This window comes from Genypterus blacodes, unplaced genomic scaffold, assembly GCF_046128005.1.
Source record: "Genypterus blacodes isolate CSIRO-AG114 ecotype Tasmania unplaced genomic scaffold, CSIRO-AGI_Gbla_v1 ptg000053l_1, whole genome shotgun sequence".
Taxonomy (NCBI): Eukaryota; Metazoa; Chordata; class Actinopteri; order Ophidiiformes; family Ophidiidae; genus Genypterus; species Genypterus blacodes.
The window spans coordinates 2990823-3011024 of NW_027466865.1; the positions used below are offsets into that span (position 1 = coordinate 2990823).

The 20202-nt window shown below is 41.5% G+C and overlaps 1 protein-coding gene across 2 annotated transcripts in view; it reads left to right on the plus strand.

Moving 5' to 3' along the window:
* The window catches only part of kremen1 (kringle containing transmembrane protein 1), a 60205-nt gene extending 40800 nt beyond the window's left edge, over positions 1-19405 (plus strand). Inside the window, exons 4-9 of one of the 2 annotated variants that reach the window (XM_076150724.1) lie at positions 8837-8961; positions 10368-10521; positions 10694-11026; positions 14529-14771; positions 15146-15230; positions 15441-19405. In XM_076150724.1, the coding sequence (XP_076006839.1) occupies positions 8837-8961; positions 10368-10521; positions 10694-11026; positions 14529-14771; positions 15146-15230; positions 15441-15600 (1100 nt within the window). In that variant the 3' untranslated portion in view covers positions 15601-19405. The remainder of the gene's footprint in view (positions 1-8836; positions 8962-10367; positions 10522-10693; positions 11027-14528; positions 14772-15145; positions 15231-15440) is intronic. The other variant, XM_076150725.1, reaches the window with a different exon arrangement.
* The last annotated feature ends 797 nt before the right edge of the window (positions 19406-20202 follow it).

Below are 20202 nucleotides of genomic sequence, written 5' to 3' on the forward strand. Positions count from 1 at the left end.
CGAGGCGAGCCGGTTGTGTAGGATGTTTGCTAATGAGAACGAGGAGATGGCCATTGTTTAGTGCAAGTCTAGAGAAATGGGATGAGATGAATATTGAGTCAACCGAGTGTTCAGGAATGAGGGCTCAGGGCCAAATGAGAACTGCAGAGGGAAGAGAAATCATTTAATCAGTGCAACCTGCTCAGCTACTGCTGTCAGAGAACTGTGTGTGTGTGTGTGTTTAAGTGTTTGGTGTGTATTTGTATGAGTGGTGTTAATTCCTATTGAATTGCAAGAATATTGATGTTTAACTCTTTTCGTAATGAATAATGATTTTTCTTGTGTTGGATACAGCACCAGGATATAACACAAGGAATTGCTGCCGGTCACATCTTTTTAGGAACATAGGATATTTCCTTCATTTCATACCAATAAATAAAGACTCATTTTGTTGGAGGCAGTAGCTCAGTGGGTAGAGCTTCCGCTTGGGAACTGGAGGGTCGCCGGTTCGAGTCCCTGCCAAGGTGCCCCTGAGCAAGGCACCGAAACCTCAGTTGCTCCCCCCTCTGCGTAGGGTGGTAATGTAATGTAAGTCGCTTTGGATAAAAGCGTCTGCCAAATGCTCGTAATGTAATGTAATGTAATGTAATGTTATCTGACCCATTTTTAGGTCGTATTCCTAAAGTAGGATTGTTAAATACCCATGTTTAGTTTATCTTCCTCGACATGTAGTAAATCTCTTCTCTAACACTAGCACATTTGGAAAGCCTTGATTTCCTCCCTTTCCTCGCGTGTGTCGGTGAAGTTTTGTGGGAACAACATGACATCATTGGTCTAATTTCCATAATCCCCATGGTACTTGACATTGGCGGGAATGTGAGCAAGGAAGCAAAGAACCATGTAGTTCCCTTTTTGGATACTTCTGGGTCAGGTGTTACTAATTTAGGCCTTTAAGAACCTAATTACACAGCGTGTGACATCACCTTTCATTCCACATTCCCGGGAACTGCTACTGTTAATAATCTTTTAATCTGGTAGACCTGTCACAGAAGATAAATGACGAGTCCATCTGTCTGGGACTGAACGCTGATAAAGTTTGCTGCCATTCTTATCTAACGCCTAAGGTGGTCACAAAGTGTCTGCTCATCTTTTTATCTCCCAGTGATTTTGGGTATCAAATCCCCTGTGACTCCCCAGGACACAAACTATATGGTACTGCAAGTGGAGCAGAGTTAGGTGATGTGTCGGCCATTTTTCATCTCTCCCCCTCATTGTTCATCCCGGTCTCAGAGAGCAATAATTATTCATTTAAAGCCCCGGCTCTTCACTCTTCCCTCTAATTAGATGGTTAGTCACTCTCCCAGGGCTCCAGGCAGGGCCATTGATCTCCTCCATCTCAATCCTGTCGTAACAAAGCACCCACCACACACATACCAACCAACCAACACACACACACACTCACACCCACACACACACAGAACGGGATACAGCAAACAGTAAACATTTTGCAGATATAGTAAACAAACTATCAAAAATGAAATTAAGTCCTGCCCCCTTTCTCGCTATCTATCTATCGCACGCAGACACACACACACACACACACACACACACACACACCACAGTCATGAACATGCCACTGGCAAAATCAGACAAAGCATGTAGACACAAAAAGCTCTTTCTGTACGGTAATAAGTCTCTCATTCTCTAACTGCAGACAGGAAAATGTCTCGTTGCAGTGCCTCATTTACAGCTCGCAGAATTTACGATCTCCATAGAAAAGCAAAGCATAAACCCAACATAAACACGTAACGACAACAAGCCCCGTCCTCACAAACAATACAGAGTTACCAGAAATGTGCGTCCTGGGGGAGTTTGTGGTATATTTCTCTGTTTTCGCTGTGTTCTCACAGGCTTTGAAGGCCCTAATCGCCGGTTTGCTGAAATGCAGCAGCTGTATTTGTTTATATATTGACTATACTGTACTACAAAATGAGTAATAAACAAGACAAAGACGCAATGAAAGTCAGAGAGAGACAAGAGAACAGGGGAAAACACACACAAACACCAACTGTCTATTGTTGTCTTGCTTGTCGCATTTAGCCTTGCAGGGTAAACTGTATGAGCCAGGATGTGTGTGAGCGTACTGTGTGTGCATTCAGTCCCAATGGTTAACCTGCTGACAGCGTGGTGGTGCCTTCAAGGGCTGGTGGGAGTGTTTCCCAGGCCTCTAAATGCTTGTGTTTTTAATTATTCGCATCAAGCCTTTTAGCATTTGACAAATGTGTCTTTCAAAAACCTTCTGCTCCTCCTTTGACCTTGGTGTTCACAAGCTTTTTTTGTCACTGCTCACAGCACAATTGGCTGTTAATGAAACAGTGTTGTGGATTAAAGTATCATTTCAACATTTTTGCAGTCTTCTTTATATCACTGATTTTCCCAGATCCTGGATTTTAAACATATTTTTACATTTGATGCCAACAAAATGTTAGTAGATCAGAATCTGAATCAGAATCACAATCAGAATCACTTTATTTGCCAATTAAGTTTGCACTTTAGAGGAATTTGCTGTGGTTCTGGGTGCAACGTTTAACAGAATGTATGAATAACCATAATTGTGCTTTGTGAAGAGCAGCTTCTTACCACATTGGATGAGGGTAAGAAACAATGTTCAAGAGGGTCAAAATTGTGAGGTTATCACATACATATCAGCTTTAGAGACCAATTTTAGAAAGATATGTACCATTTTCACAAACCATCAAAGGCTACCAAATGCATTTTATCATCTTATTTTGGTGCTGAATTAAAATGGGCGTATTATATCAATGACAATTTGTTATTTTCATATTTGTGACCCCTGTATTCATAAGCATCAGTCTAACATGTGAGACTCTGTTGTCATATCATCTTTCTAGGCTGTCAAACTCACAGCTGCCCTTCTGTTTTAGATGAAACGCTGGACAGACTGCCTGTGCAAATAGCTTTTGAAATCATTCATTCTTTCAGCACTATAAAACAGAGACTAAATAGACTTGTTCCTTAAGGCTCTAACTCTCTCTATCTCTCCCTTTCTTTCTTCCTTCCGCCTGTTTATCCCCTCTCACTCTTACCTCATCTTTTAAGTGAAAATATCTGGCACGCTCTGCTGGGTGGACGCAAACAAGAACAGTCTGGCTGTTTAGAAAAGAGAGAGACACCAATCATCCCATTAAAAACTCTCTCTCTCTCTCTCTCTCTCTCTCTCTCTCCCTCTCTCTCTCTCTCTCTCTCTCTCTCTCTCTCTCTCTCTCTTTCTGTATCTTCTCCCCATGTCATTGAAATGTTGGCCTGTAATCACATTCCCGTAATAACACAGGGAGATGAACCCTTTCAGCACATCAACCTGCTCGCCTGCACTGGCTGCTAAGTGCACTTGACAAACTCTGCCAAACATGTTTGATGTTGTTTTGTTTGTTATATCCCTGACTTGTTCTTCTCTCTCTCTCTCTCTCTCTCTTTCTCTTTCCTGATTCGGGTCTGTTGTCTCCACTGCTCTGCCACAAGGACACACTGAACTCTGTCGTTCCGCCTGTTCCCTCCTGTCTGCATTGCTTTGTCATGAGGCTAACTCTTTTCGTTATGGGCGTCAGGTTGCTTGGTAGAGCTCAAATGACTGATCATCAAACTGATATTAGCTGATAGCTAATTAGGTATATATTTCTGTTTTTATTAGAAATGTCCACATACTATATAGAGGGGGAACAAGAGTGGACCTAAAATGGAGTCCTGTGTTACATTAATTCTCAACACCAGTAAGCACATTCTGGGATCTATCAGTGAGGTACTTTTGGAACTACTGAACTTCCCTAATAACTCACTCTAATATGTGACATTTCATCAGATAGAATCTAATCTAATCAAAGTGTCAGCTCTACGCTCAATGGCCTGCTTCTCATGGAGGCAAAGGAAGGGCCACACTCGGGCATTGCTGAGTAATTGAATTATAAGTGACAGCCAGTTATAATCAGTTATAGGATCGGAGGAAGAATGAACCATCCATCCATCTGTCCAACCATAGGGACCAAAACTTTAAGTATTCTTTATTTAAATTAGGATTGTAGGAAGGTCATTTATGCTAAATGTATGTCAGATTGAGAGTTATATAAATCACTACGAACAAATAAGCAAAACAAACAGAGTGAAAAGAGAACGGTGAAAACAAAGACTTATCAGATAAAGTAAATGGCAAAACCAAATAAATGATGATACAGAACTAACTGTGAAATGTGGGAAGTGCAAATTATAGGGGCTTAATTATTCGTTGATGCTTAGCGACTTTCTGTGAAGCTTTATAAATGCCTGTGTTTGAGATTGGTTAGTAAAGGAAACTAAATGTTTTATGGGTACATTTTTATGAATATTAGTCCTGTTGTAGTGTGTTATTGTTTATAGTTTTGATTTGTAACAATTGTCAATGAGGCTTACTGCACAAACTTTACCATTAAAACATTGTACAGCTACTGTTACCATCATCCATGACTATTAGGTAAAATAGTGAGTGAATAATATCTATAATAACCAAATTTGAGGGAAACCTGCCTTAATGTTAATTTTAGACAAAAAACATTTTCCGAGTCTGACTCTGGTGTCTGGTCTGAGCCGACTGGAGCGTTTATGCACCTTGTGTTCTCTCCATCTTTCCCCTGTGACTCGTTAAACTCCAAATTCCGCCGCCAGCTTTGAAGTGTGCTGAATGTGTTTGTGCGTTTTTTCTTTTATTGTATGTGAAAATATTTGCACTTGTTGCGCCTGCAGAGCAGATGTTTTTGAGGAACAATGCTTCGCTCAGGGTTTTTAGTAAAGCCCTAACCAAGTGTCAGTAGAACCGATCTCAGCTGATATTTGTCTTTACATTGGCCTGACTCCTTCTGCTTCAGTCTCTGCCTGTATATTTTCAGAGAAGTAGCATCGAATTATGTAAATATTCTCATTACTGTATATCAAATATCGATCGTGCTCTCGTTTTTATCCATTTTAAAAATCAACAAAGTTTCGGATAAAGGCTGTGCTTGCCTAAAGGTGTAGTATAATAACAGCCGCCGTCTGCTTCCTGTTCTAAGAAAAGTGATACAATCCCATCAACTGCCGCTCCTCCTCTTCCTCCTTGCAGCCTCTGGCTCGTACTGTAAATGGACAAAGACCGATAAATTAACTGTAGTCTGCAATCTTCTTGTCAAAGCAACTTGAAAAAAGGTCCGCTGCCTTTAATCTGGCTGTTGAGCCCTGCAGTAGGATATATTTCAAAAGCTCCATTGAAGTGGTGGCTGCCTTGCTCAGAGGGACTTTGCTGGTTCCCAACCAGGTGTTTATCACCGCCTCTGATTCTCCACTTGCCTTCTGGGTACTTATCCGGGCTATTCATTGCATATTTAAGGAAATGATGTTACCTCACTGCCCTATGTAACCCTGAAAATATGAAGCACTAATCCAGTCCAACAGATGTCATATTACTGTCATGTTTGCCTTTAACCTGTCACATAATCCAGCCCTTGGTGTCTCACTAAATGATCCACAACACCATATTAATCCTCCTGTAAACCTTCATGCTGGATGTGGCTGTAAAAAGGACCATTCCATAAGATTTATTGTTGGAGCACGAGAGCCTGAACATGTTGTCTTAACGTGTCGGCTCTTAGCGCACCGATTTGTCAAACATTGTTTCTCACAGCAGCAAATCACTGCTGCACTCCGTCACTTAACTGTCAGGGAGAGGCTCTCTCTCTCTCTATCGCTCTGTTTCGCTCGTTTGCTCTCTCCCTGCTCTGCTTTTCATCCTTCTGATCCATACTGAAATCACTGCAGACAAAGGTAACTAAATATATTTACTCAAGCAATCTACTTGAGTACAGATTTAATGAACTACAACAGAATTTGATTATTCGAATTTTGGACAAACTTTGCAAATTTAGAATTTTCTTTAGCAGTACACACATTGGGCTATTGTTATGTAAACATTTCGTACATATAGATTAACAAACAAATACATTTGAATGAAAATGTGTCCAGTTTGGGGGTTTATTGTAAATATGAATTATTATTCATCCTATTTCCTCATGTACCAATTATAGTTAATCCATCAAAATAATATCATTCTAACAGGCAACATTCTTCACAGTGGATATTATAATTGTGTTGCTTGAGTACATTGTACAGCTAATACTTGTTTACAAAAAGTAACAAATAGTATTGCAGGACCTTTGGCTGAGGTGAAGTGTTTGAGTGCTTCTTCCAGCATTGGCTGTGGACAACAGTTTACACGGGCTCCAAATACATTGTACATTTCAACAGTCTTTTCAATTGCGCCTTGTGTTACATAAACACAAAATATCTCCAACATCTGTTGTATATGTAGAGGAGGTATGATGGCGGCTTAAAGTTTACATTGACAACATGTGTCCAGTGACGGTGCACGTGTGTGGTCTTCAACATGCAGTTCTTTCTGACTCACAAAGAAAACGCTGGAAAAGGCTGTCTGAGTTCACAATGATGTCATGATTTGTCCATCACCATTTACATACATGAGGGGCAGACATATTGTATGATACAGTGCAGTTCAGTGAAGCACTATGACTAACTATGGCATCAGAATAACCGTCAAGACCAATCGCCACCTCTGTGACACGCTATCAACACACATTATAGCTGACATCACACATGACGGACATATTTTAATTTTCTTATTATTATTATTTCATGATCCGGATACCTTCCAATTTTTTAAAAGCTCAATTAAAAGTTAGTTTTTACCTGCAGGCTCCAGAAAGTCTCTAAAACAAACACGAAGGCACACAGTCATGATCAAGTTGGTGCGGTCAGTATATTGAACAAACAACAGTTATATATTCACTCTTTTTCATTTTCTTATTTTTTCCTGGTGACATTTGCTGTAATTTTGCAGACAGCTTCCAGCATGCAAATGTTTGAGTAAAGAAGGTAGATGCAAAGGCCCAGCGGAGATGAATTTCCAGGACAATGTTAGTGTAGAGAAGCAGGGGCGCAAACGGTTGGAGTCAGTGTCTGTGATTGCTGTCAAGATTTTGAATCACTTAGGAATGCAAAGCAAAGCTCATAAAATGCAAAGTATGTAAGGAGATTGCATTGCTGAGATAATCATTCAATTTTATAACATCCATATGCTTCATGTTATGGCTTTGGAGATATTGTCTTGAAATCAAATTTGGGCATTCTGCTGGCAAAGTCTTGGTTGATGTATGGCTTTATAGATGACTTTGTTCCGACTTTGTTCAGATCAATAAATATCCTTCTGTTTAAATTTGTGGTGCTCCCACCACCAGAAGTTGCTGACCAATGAGCAACTGAGCGGCATTTTCACTTGGGACATTTGGATACTTGGAATGTTTTCAGTGGAAAACAACATTACATTCAATGGAAACTGGAGGATACAATTAATAGAAACACGATATAAAGTCACTCGCTTTCATTTTTTCAGTTATATTTCACAGCAGCATTGATTGTTTTGAACACAGTCTTTCACTCTTGTCTTGTTTCCCTCTGTTCTCTAAATTAGCTCTTTTATACCCTACAGACAGATGACACCATTTCCAATTAAGATTAAGAGCTTTGGGGGAGATTTTTCATACTTGGAGTGGAAATTGCTTTGAGATTGTACATTTGCTTCTATTTGTCAAATTCGTTTCACTTCAGATCACAGAAATGAAACAAGAATAAGCCTGTTGAATTGTTACGAGAAACAAATCACAAGTGGGCTGTGAGTGCTGGGGGCTTTGTTGGAGCTTCCAGAGTATATTAAATGTAAAAGCTTTGCAGTGCTTAATCACGTTGCTGGATATTGAAAGATTGAGCAACAATTGAGGAACACAAACATGATTGAGAGAGACAGGCGGAATAGATTGAATTGAACATGATTGTGAAAGGTGTCAACAACAATCTTCCATCTCTCTGTCTGGATTATAATGCGTCTGTGTGTGTACTTTGCTTAAGATTGTAAATGTACACTTGAAATTACAAATACTTGAATTCTGTAAGCAATGGAATTGCCACTTTTTGTAATGTAAAACTCCAAAGTCAGCTTTAAAACCTCTGCTGTGACATTTGAAAGATTTGAAAAAATGACAGCCATTACAGCGTTAAAATATCACGTTAATATCACCGCAACCTGCGATCTCCTCCTTCTTCCCCTCTTTCTTTCTTCTGAAGCCAACATTTGCCTGCCGGTTGGCAGTTAAGAGCAAAGCTTTCACACAGATTGTTGAATCTCTCTTTTACGTGCACTATAAATGTCAGGTTTCTGGAGGCGAGCCTATAAAGGGAAGTGTAATCACAACATTATAAAAACATAAAAACCTTCAAGTCAGCCATAAGCCTGCAGTAGAGGCCTGTGTGCTTCCTAAATTACGAACTAGGGTTTTTTCTGGACTGCCTGCTGTGGAACACATTTTGGAATTGTTCAGTCAGTTTCCCCTGATGACCCGGCCTGACCCCTGAGAGTCATGTGATTTGAGTACCTCTCAACGTGAAGATACAATTCAAATATTGATGTGGTCACGTATCCATGTGGTACCAAAAATGAAAGACCTGCAGAAAATACATGATCATACTTACTGCATATAGAATGATATAGAAATCCAAGTAAAGGCCGTGCTTAAACTCTGATAGTTACTTGGGCTGATCCTAGACTGAGATTCAAATCAATAAACTTTCATCTGTAATCCAGGATCAAAATGAATTTACTCCAGCTACAGCTGCATGGCATTTATAAAGAAAACACTCAGCATGTGATGTTGCTTGGGCCCGGTTGTTTGTGCATAACTGACTTGTTGTTTCTCCTGTTTCCCCACAGTGCCTGGGAACTTGGGCTGCTTCAAAGATAGCGGTGACCCCCCCACTCTCTCTGGCACCAGCGAGACCTCCAACAAACTCACCATCCATAACTGTATAAGCTTCTGTAGGAAGCAGAGATACAAGGTAAGACTGAGAGCAAAAATAGGAATCTTACAGTTAAAAGTAAATCTCAGGTCAGGGTTGTGTACGGACTCTGTTAAATTTGGGCATGCCTGATTTTTTTAAAGCATTTTGTCCTAATATCCCTGTCAGTGAGCAAAGCCTGCCCCCCTCTCCGGACACTTCTGTCCAAGAACCACCAAGCATAATACTTACCCACTGACTCAGTTCATGAGTGAGCCTCAGATGAATGGTGTGTCTTGTATGGTGGCACTTCATACACCCACTCACTGGACGAGAAAGCATCCAGTAAATTTCCCCAAGTCCTATCTAAAATGAACATGAACCACCTGCTGCAATAACTAAGAAAATCTTAAATCATCTACTTTCATGGGCAGTTTCCTGACAGTGAACACAAAGTATGTCCAGTTCATTTGTGGCTCCCTCTTTATTCAGCCGTCAAACCTCCTGTTGCAAACCAAAACAGCAGATAACAAATCATCACCGCAATCAAGGCTGACAGCTGGAAATGAGCAGTTATTAGCCCCGTGGGCACCTTCTCCCTAACGCTATCGCCTCGTCTCTGAATCCGCCGTGCCATTGTGTCGGCTATAAACAGTGCCAGGTGTTCCCTTTCTGTCTCAGCAGATCCAGTGTGGCTCAGTCTGCAGTGACAGATAGTGACAGCTTCACCCTCCCCTCCCAATTCAGCAGATGTTACAGGAAGTGGTGGCAGATTGGCATTGTCTGCCTGCCCTTGGAATCTCAATGTCCCTACTACACATTTGAAACGTCAGCGTGCTGAAGTATGAGTCCCGTGTGTCTTTTCGACAAAGAGCATGCCTGATGAGCAGACAGCTATTCATCTCTTGTTTATTTCCCGCCGGAAGTTTTAATGTTTCAAAAATCCCCATTAGATCGGAAACTTTAACAAGGAAGTAGCTTGATCCATGATGCTCGGGCAGAGACTCCATAAATTCCTGCAGTATGAGCAAAGACAGTGGGAAATGATGCAGTACCTTCAGTGTGAATTCATTAAAGGACTCTATTGAACAATGGTGGCCTTTTGAATGGAGGAGAATAGCTCCTTTGACTGCAACGCTGCCAGCGGTGAGGAGGTCAAGATGTCTGATGGTTTTGACGTTTCAAATTCCTGCTCCCGACACTTCCAGGGACAGTTTGCTGACACTCTGAAACAAAGATTTTGTTACATTTTTTAAAAATTAAGTCTGAATATAGAGCATAGCCAAAACCCTCATGCCTCCTCCAAAGTTTTGTCTCTGGATTCAGACCTCTGACTGACTTTGCAATACTGTGTTTGCCAGCATGACAAATGTATTCATAATGAAAGGCGTTCAGGGAAGTATTACCCCAAGTTTGTTTTGAATTGCTGATGCAGTTATTTGCATAACTCCTTTTGTGTCACACAGCTTGCCGGTATGGAGTCGGGATATGCCTGTTTCTGTGGCAACGAACTGGACCTGCACTACCACAGCGAGGCACCCAGCATGGAGTGTAACCATGTTTGCTTCGGCGACCACACGCAGCCCTGCGGCGGGGATGGCTGGGTCATCATCTTTGACAGTGAGTGAGAACCTGTTTCCCTCCGACATGTTAACAAGAACAATAACATTCTATGAACAACAAGATGGGACTTTTACACACCAGATGCTCAATCTCATCTAACTTACTATCCAGACTTCAAGAGGGTGAATATCTGACCAATATCTGTCCATTGATTTGCTCTTCCCTCCAGCACGAGTTGGCTCCTGTGGAGGAAACTACTCATCTCCATCAGGCGTGATCTACTCCCCTGACTTCCCAGACAAGTACGGGCCTGGCCGCGTTTGCTACTGGACCATCCAGATACCTGGAGCCTTCGCCATCCTCTTCAACTTCACCTTCTTCGACATTTCCGACCAGACGGACATGGTGGAGTTACTGGATGGCTACACCAACCAGGTGGTGGCACGCTTCGACTGGCGCAGTCCACCACGGGAGCTGGTCAATGTCACGGGCGACTATGTCATTCTCTACTTCTACTCAGACCGCACCAACCATGCACAGGGATTCGCTCTGCTTTACCAAGGTAATATGTCCCAGCTTTTCAAAAACATAGTATAATATAGTGCAACCAGTAACTTCAGCCTCTATAAGTGTACTTTTTCTGTTGTATTGTAACAGATTGTACAGGTTTCTCTATTCTTCTGGTCCCTGTGTGTCTCAAACCCAGTGAGAGACACATTTGCATGATCAGGTGTTTGTGCTGAGTTCCTTCCTCTGTGGTGGTGTTTTGCATAGCAAACCTTGTTTAGTAGACTAAGGCCCGTCTCCTGTGCCGTGGCAGATGTTACGCCGCTGGCAGGCACTTTTTCTCTTTTCATTTGCTCGTCAGTGTCTCACAGCCTCGGGCAATTCTGCAAATTTAAATATTTCTTTTCTAGGAACTCGCTCACTTATCAAGCCGTGGCAGCTATGCGGGGCTGTTTCCTCTCCCACAGATCATTCTGGTGAAATGTACAGCTTTTTAAACCACCTACACACAAAATACCACGATGCTCACAGATCACCCTTGCAAATAGCAGGATTGTACTACAGGGCATAAACAATTTACATGCAGAACCTCATCTTTTAGAGAGCTACAAAGTCATTGTAACGTTTTAAATAAAGATGAGCAAGTGTAATTAAGTCCAAAGAAAAGCCGGCTACAATATTGTCATGACTAATCAGGTTCACACACAATGAATCTCAGCTTCATTTGTGTGCATGCAGAGCAGATGATTTCATAAATTATTCTTCAGATGCATGAGCAAGCACACCCTGATGTAATTCCTTGTAGGTGACATTCAAGCTCACCGCCCACTCCTCCCTCTCTACCTCCATTTGTAATCCTGTCATTTCTCTTGTCTAATGGTGTTTCGGCAGAAAAAAAACAAAAAGAATACAGAACTGGCATGATCTTCTGACCCTGCAATAGGCAACAGCCTTCATCCTCACGCCTTATCATGGAGACAAGAGACAAAATCTGGAAGAAACGGTGTTGGACACGTTTTGAGAAAAGGTCACCGAAAGTAATAGACTGCCTTTGTATGATTCACTGGGGCTTAAGGAGAATACGAAGTAGAGAGAAATATAAAGGAGACGTAACGAGAACATTGGAGTACATTTCACTGCAAATCCTTACTATCTTAACTAAACTTAATTATAACTAAAGCTATAAGTATTAACTTAATATTAACTTAACTAATATTACAAATGTAGGTCTGAAACTACTTTTATTTCTACTTTTCAACTTTTATCTGATGTCTCCTTGATGCTCTGAGCGGTTGAAAAGGTAATTTCAGGATAAATGCTTTCAGCTGAAGATGAGTGTTTCAGCTGAGCTCGGGGTTTGAAGCGCAGTATTTTGTTTTCAAATGGGGAACATGTGGGAAGTTCTGGGAACCTCTCAGTCAGTCAGGTTGAGTTATTTGGAGAAAGAATCCCACCACCATTCATGGAAGAGCGAAAGAGACTCTGGATGAAACAATATTTGGAAAAATTTCTGGGTGTTTGATTTAAATGATTTAGGGCACAAGGCGGTGAGGTTTTCCATATCAGGACAGTGTGGAGTGTTTTTTCAAGTATTTCAGGCATCAATTAAGTCTATTTCAATATTATTCTTAACTGGGATCAACAATACACAATGTGTACTGGCACCACTGCATGAATCTGATGAGATGACTAGTTATGACACATTCATCATGGGGATACACACAAATGTATCCCTTCTTTCTTTATTTCTTTGATCTGTCCTCTTCTTTGACAAAAATTGGATTGCTGGTCAAATCAGGGGACTTTTTGTCCTAGTCGTGAATCTTTTGCAAGAATTGTAAAGTACAATTTAGACACAAAATAACATGTGTGAAAAATAATGAAAGAGCCAAGAGCACGAGTCTGGAGTATCATGTCATTCCAAGGCTTCAGAAGACTGAGAAAACGCTTCAAAAACTGATTTTAAATAAAGCACATCTATGTTTAGGGGAAGTAAATGAAAGGAGAACGAGATCTTATTTAGGATTATGGTTTTCCTTTGGGCGCACATAAATGAGTTGAAATAGTTCACACTCTGGCACAGCTGTTTTATGAAGCAAAGTCCAGCCAGAAAGTTAAAACAAATAGAGTTCATTGCAAACGCTATGAATCATGTCTGCAGCAAAGAGAAACACCCCAACTTTGCTGCTTGCTTCAAGTAAATCTCTTTCTTAACAAATGTGCTTTCTTATTTGATATTCACTCATGGCTCTGCTGTTTATACTTTGAAAACATGTGGTGTATCCTATTGCTGCGTACTTTCTACTGAAAATCAGTAGTCTGTGACTTTGACCTGTAGAAATGACCAAAACAAGGCAGGCAACACATTTTATCATCAATTTACACGTTTTTCTTTGTTATTTTATTGTAAAATTTGTCTCTTTGTTATATCGCCGTGAATCCAGTTGTCATGGTAGCGTTATATCAAATAGGCCGCACCTATAAGAACTGCACATGTCCTGTAATTGTAATTGTAATTCGCAAAACATAGCAAGATAATTTTGGTATTGGAGTGGACCAGTGGTGGAAAGATCGAAGTAAAAATACACTTTCAATTTCAATTTTTTTCAAGTTTGTTGTCATTTGCACAGAAAAACACAGGGTAATACCGTACATTGAAATTCTTTGTGACGAGACATCAGCAGCAGCATAGAGAATGAAATTGACAGTGCAAAGATTGAAATTTAGTGCAAAATTGAATTTAGTACAAAAGGTTTTTTAGGAAAATGGAAGCAGAAAGCAGACCAGACTGAATAACAGCGGAATAAAATATATATGTACAGACTAAAATATATATGTACAGACTATTTCCTATAAATAAATCTAAAGTGGCATGAGTGCCAATGATAGTGGAGTGCAAAGTCACTGGTTGAGGAGCCTATTTTAGTAAATAAACAAAGAAAAGATTTTGTCTTTGACCTCTCAAAGTCCAGGAAACAAAACAAACAAATCAGGGCTAGGATGTTGCACGCGTCAGTAACACATGCAAAACTAGGGATCTATGAAATATATATTTACGAGAGAATGTGTGCACCTGTTCACAAGCTCTGATCACACTCACACACCCACACACACATTTTGACACAGGAGGTTTTGGCACCACGAACGGTGAACCAATGAACTGGAATGACTCCTCTCATAATTCTAACATAAACACACTCAACTCATAGCCAGTATAGTTAACTAACTATAACTTCAGTTCAATTTGATCCTTATTCCCTCATATAAAACAAAACAGTGGTGCACAGAAATGCTTTGGTACAAAATTCTTCAATATCTTCCAAGTCTCTGCTGTAATTATCTCTCAAAACAGATGGAGTCAATCAATCCAAAAGCAATTTTGAAGATTCTCCCTCCCTCACTGTGTGTGTGTGTACATGCTTTGAATTTCACCGGATTCTTTTTCTTTATTCTAGGACCAGAATACTTAAACTGTGTCCAGCTTCTGCGTATTGATGATATGTGGACGCCATCAGTGCTCGTGTGTGTTCACTCTGCGCTTGTCGTTGTTTCCTCAGCACTGAGAAGCGAAGACAGCAGAACTATGGAGGCAGAAGGAGAGGAGGAGGAGGAGGAAGGAGAGGGCGTCTCCAGCACCGCCGGGCCTCAGCTGGCCGCCGGCGTCACCGAGCGATCAAACAGCACCTCCAACGGACGCTCCTCCCAGATCCTCTACGTGATCACGTCCAGCCCCGGAAAACCAGAGAGCAACATGCCAGGTCAGTGGGCTGGACGCAGCGAGACCACCGGCCACAGCGCTAGTATGTTCCTACCCATGATGCACTGCACCTCTCTCTGCCTCTGCATGGGCGCTATGGGAGGTTTATGAGCAGGTCTTTGGTTTTTGGTGTCTGATTTCCTCAGATAATACAAATAAATCTATATTTCCTATGATGAACCTTTAGTCAGAGTTACGCAGGTGGATTCTCTGTCGCGCTTTAATTCATCTTGCAAATAGTGTGCATTCACATCTCAGAGAATAACAGCTGTGCTATCATCCAGTTGAGTGATACTAACAGGTTTCATACAGTTTGTATCATTCTCTTCTTGCTAATTCTTCCTGTCGCCTTCCATTTGTTTCGTTACCGTGATGTGATGATCTGACATGTTGTTGTTGTGTCGCTCCCTCCGGCAGTGTGGACCATCTACGCTCTGGCCGCCCTCCTCATACTGACCGTGATAGCCATGTTGGCGAAGCTGCTGTTGCATATTACAGTCAAGTAAGTGTGAGGAGGAGTAAGGTGTGAATCACCCACTAGACATGTCAAGACCCATTATTTTCAACCACATGATCTAGATTTGTTTTGGCTCAATTCGGAGGTATGACCAGTCGCTAACTTTTCCTCTCATCTTCTACATTTCCTCTCATTTTCCTTTTCTCTCCCCATATCTCTACCTTCCCTCCTGCTTGCTCTTTCTCTGCGCCTCAGGTCCCCGAACATCCCGTCAGTCAGCGGCTCGGACAGCTGCAGCCAGAGCACCGCGTCCTCAGAGCCATGGATCATCCTGTACAGGCCCTCCACCATCTCCCTTTTCAAGAAGAAGCTAAAGAACCACCACGGCGACCTCAGCCCCCTGGTGGGGAACTAGGGCTACTGCGCCTGGATCGTTCCCAAACGCTAACCGCCACCCACAACATACTCTGTATCAGGGCCGCCAGACGTCAGGCCTTCAGACAATGAAACTCTACGAGGCACTAAGCTATCAAGCCAATGACTTACTGAGTGGCTATTGACAGCTTGTTGAGTGACAGCTACTTAATTCGCCCACGAGCTGAAAAAAGCTCAACCCTCCCATAATGCTCAGCACCAAATAGGAAAGGCTGTCGGTGTGGGAGAGTGGAGGGAAGAGCAAAGTGGAGGAAGAGCGAGTAAGATGCTGAGAAACGTGCATGGACGCTTATAACATGCAGAGAGTTTCTCCGGTTAAGTCAAGGCTCCATTTCCATGATCCACTGAGGTCCCCAACACTCACAAATACAAATGAAACTGCGTCACAGTGAGAGATTCTTCTAATGGTTTCAGTAAACAGGGAGGTTTATCTCCTCTGGTGCTTCAGATTCACAGTGGCAATCTGCCAAATCTTCATCAGTTTCGAGGAGAGGATGAAGAAGACCAATAGAAGCTACACACACACACACACACACACACACACACACACACACACACACACACACACACGCACATGCGGTGACACTTAACAGCGTAACAGTTTTGTATAACTCTTCTAACTGCCTCACACTCAACGATGCGCACTTGCTGCCAAAACCAGAATCCTCTCATCCAAAGAGTCGTGTATTCAATTCCCTTGCCAGGGATGTTGTGTGTTCAGTCCCACGTGTCTGTTAGTCACCAGGCAAAAAAAAAGAGTCAACAGATTCCAGTGGGATTCGGTGGAGAGTTTGGCAATTGTTTGATTTGTTTTCAGTGCAGGTCAAGATCTAACAGCTTAACCACTTTTCATTTTGATGCCTAACTTCTGAAATGTGAGGCATGGAAGCTAAACCCTTTTTTTTTTTCTTCCTGCACTGTGGTTGCAGACAAATCTGTCAGTGGAGGCCACATATTTCTTCACACATGCAATTAAGACTTTTTCTTTCGCTAAACTGCACATTCACTGCACAGCTCATAAATTTGATCCGGTCTTGACCAAATGTGGTAATGATAGATTGGTGCACATTGTGCAGGTGCAGCCATATTTAGATGAAACATATCAGCTCCAAGCCATCATATAAAATGTTATGGCATTGGTCCATATGTGTCACTATGGTAACATGATTCATTTAAATGGCCATAATATGAGGGATCATGCAGGACAATTCATCCATGTGCAAAGTATAAATATTCCAAAATACATGACTGCCATCAGCCAATCAGCATGATAGTTGGATATATATCAGACTAAAAATATGTTTTAGAATCTATATTTTTGGAGGATACAGCCTTGTTGGTGGTATAGTTTCTGTCTGTGATCAACACATGCTATCTGCTCGTCTGCTTTCGTTTGGACGTCTTCATGAAAGTGTCCTAAAGACCTTAAGGACGACAACGCAGCACTTTGGGGATGAATCATTCGCCACTATCGGAGAGAACGAGAACACGCTCACCCACCTGTTTCCTCTGAGCTTGTGGGGATCGGAGCGGGAGAGAAGCAGGTGGTGGGATTGGAGGTGCAGTTTGAAGACAAGCTGGCATTGGGGGGAGGGATCACCTGTTGGTCTTTCCGGTTTGGTGGTGTTCAAGTGCCTTAAGGATCTCCTCTCGTCTCGTCTCAAATTCCTCATGTCTGTTTTCACGGAGCAAGACTGGGATGCACTTCTTAAATTCAGACGGGATGTGAAGAGTTTCATTCCAATATAGGATTTCCGCCACTTGTAAAAATGACGCCACATCTTGTACAGTCATTGAAAGCATTAAATCAAAGCAATTTGGGTTTGTTTTTTTTAAGAATACGACTCTCAGCTGAACACCACAGACTGGATCACTGGACTGTTGACTTTTCCTTTCCAAAATGAACAAACCTTTTGGAATAGAACTCTTCATGTAATATTAGAGAAGGCTTTAAAAGACACTTTGATTTTTCTTTCTTATTTCTGTGTGTGCTCTTATGTGTAGTCTTGGGACATTTACTGAACATATTGTTCACATTAAGTTGTCTTTCGATTACAGGGGGGGGGATGAATAATGTTGTATATTGTGTAATTCAGCGTGGGAATGACATTTATGGACCCTCTTTCATTTTGTGTTTCTGCAAAGCGTTTGAGAGACTCTTGCTTTTTCTATTCGCTCATCTACTGCGACTAAGCTCAAAGGTGAAATATGGTTATTTTCATCAGAGAGCAGTAAATGACACAGCAGAGCTCTAAATGTTATTCAGTCTGTTGGGCGCAGACCATATACCACAGCAGAAAAATAACTAAAAAGCACTCAGTGGCGCCGTGCAGGTTTGCAGCCGCGACACTTTCTGTGCATTGCTGTGGAATTTAGAGCAGTTCTGAAAGGTCAGAATCTATTGCTGCACCATTCGGCATAATAATTGGCCTTTTCTGTGGCTCTTATTGGCTTTCCGCAGATTGTCACCTCAAACATCCTTGTGTCCTTGTCAGGGTGAATAAAGAAACCCACATTCTCAGCGCACTTAGATTCACTTCCAGTACTTATTCACTTTGGCATTCAGTCTCAGCGGGAAGACAAAAACTCCAGTGAACTTAAGCGATGTGCAACAACCTGAGTACTTGATTTGAAAGCTTACACGAATTCACACTCAGTGTGTCTACATGCATGTTAGACTCTACTGCCATTAAGCCTCAAAAGTGTTTACGTGACTACCGTAATCAGATTGAAATCAGCATAAATCAATATTGGTGCACTCAAACAGACCACGATTATGCAACTGTTGACTTATTGAACGGTTCACAGACTGTAGAACCAATGGTAGCTGAAGCGCCCCCTGCTGGTACGGCAGATAAAGCCTAATTTCGAACCTAAATTCTGTTATCGTTGCCAATTCCTCACAAATAGAATGGGTTTCAGTGCGGCGGTAAAGAGGATGACAAACATGATTACATTACATGATTAATCAGGTAATCAGTGTTAGCATTCTCTGCATGCTTCATGTCTATTCAGTAAGCAACACATTTGTATTCATTCCATCCATGTGTCTGTCTTAATCTGCATTTTTGCTCCGGGCACTCCAAGTACAACGTTCAACGTGCATGTTAACATACTGATTGATTCACAACGATTGATAGTTGGCTCATTTTAAACCTTTAAAATGATGACAAGCTTCTTCTTTTATTTTTTGCCCAATCATATATTTTGTATAATGTGACCGTGTGCTATATTTTGCCTGTCTGCTCGGCTGTAAATCGTGAATTATGCTGGACAGGAGCTCGTGCCCCTGAGCCTGTCGTGTTCAGAGCTGACCATGCGTATACAGACAGACAGAGTGAGAACAATGCAAAATTAATGTGCAAATAAAGCACATACTAACTTAATCTGACAGGGGAGAATCTTACCGAGGCAAATTTGTTTTGATAGCCTGGTGAATTATGTAAACTCTCACTTTCTGTCCTGTCCTCCAGTCAATTGGAAACTTCCACTTTATCTTTTCAGTGGCGCAAACAGTCCCGACATGTATTTGATGTGAATGTGCTGCAGTGCTCAGTGGGGTGAAAGCACCAGAAACCCTTGTTGGGGACACAGCTGGAGGGGACAAAATATTGTTTTCATGAAATTGTAAATAGCAAATAGTGAAAATGTTAATTTATACAGTAAATTATTGTTATTTTGTATGTGAATGGGATATAATCTATCTTTTGTATAAGTGAAGTACCTTTGTAGTTTTATTTAATGTGTTCTGGTTGCAAAATAAACACTGTATGCATGTTTCTTAAGCCTGTGTTGTGTTGATTTTTGGGGCTTGGCACAACATGTAATAACATTAACTGTATACTAACCTAACCCTTGTGTATTAAGCAGGACAGAGTGGATTTAATCCTGCTGAGTTTGTGTTTGTGTGTGTGTGTGTGTGTGTGTGTGTGTGTGTGTGTGAGTGTGTGTGTGAGTGTGTGTGTGTGTGTGTGTGTGTGTGTGTGTGCGTGTGCGTGTGCGTGTGTGTGTGTGTGTGTGTGTGTGTGTGTTTCTCCTCGATCGCTCGCTTGCAGGAAAAACATGAAATTTAGAAATGTGCAGAGTGCAGAAATTTACTTTGTGTTAAAGAAGTTTGAGAGAAGTTTGAGAAGTCGTCCCTTTAAGACTTGTGTTAGGTTGGTGTAAAGATTAAACGTAACATCTGTTCATTCCCTTTCAATTAATCCACGTAAAGCTTCAGTGTGTAACGTTTTCATAGAATTGGCTGATATCCTCATCACGTTCTGATTGGAATCCAAAATTAGGTGTTCTGTAGCGCCTCCTACTGATGGGATTTGGGGAGGAAATACCTTTGATCCAAAAATAAAAACAGCCAGTTACCTCAAGGGGAATCCTGCTTCAATTATTCTAATCTGTTTCTGTGATTCCTCCCACTCCACAATGCCGCTTTTAAGATTTGTTTTGTGACACATCTAAAATGGGTTCAGCAGAGCACAGTTTCACTTTGATTCCTCTCTGTAGAGCGACGGCAGAGGGGAAAGAGCTTGAAAGAGAAGTCTAACCCCTCCTAATTTTCACACCTCGCCACAAGCAGTCGATT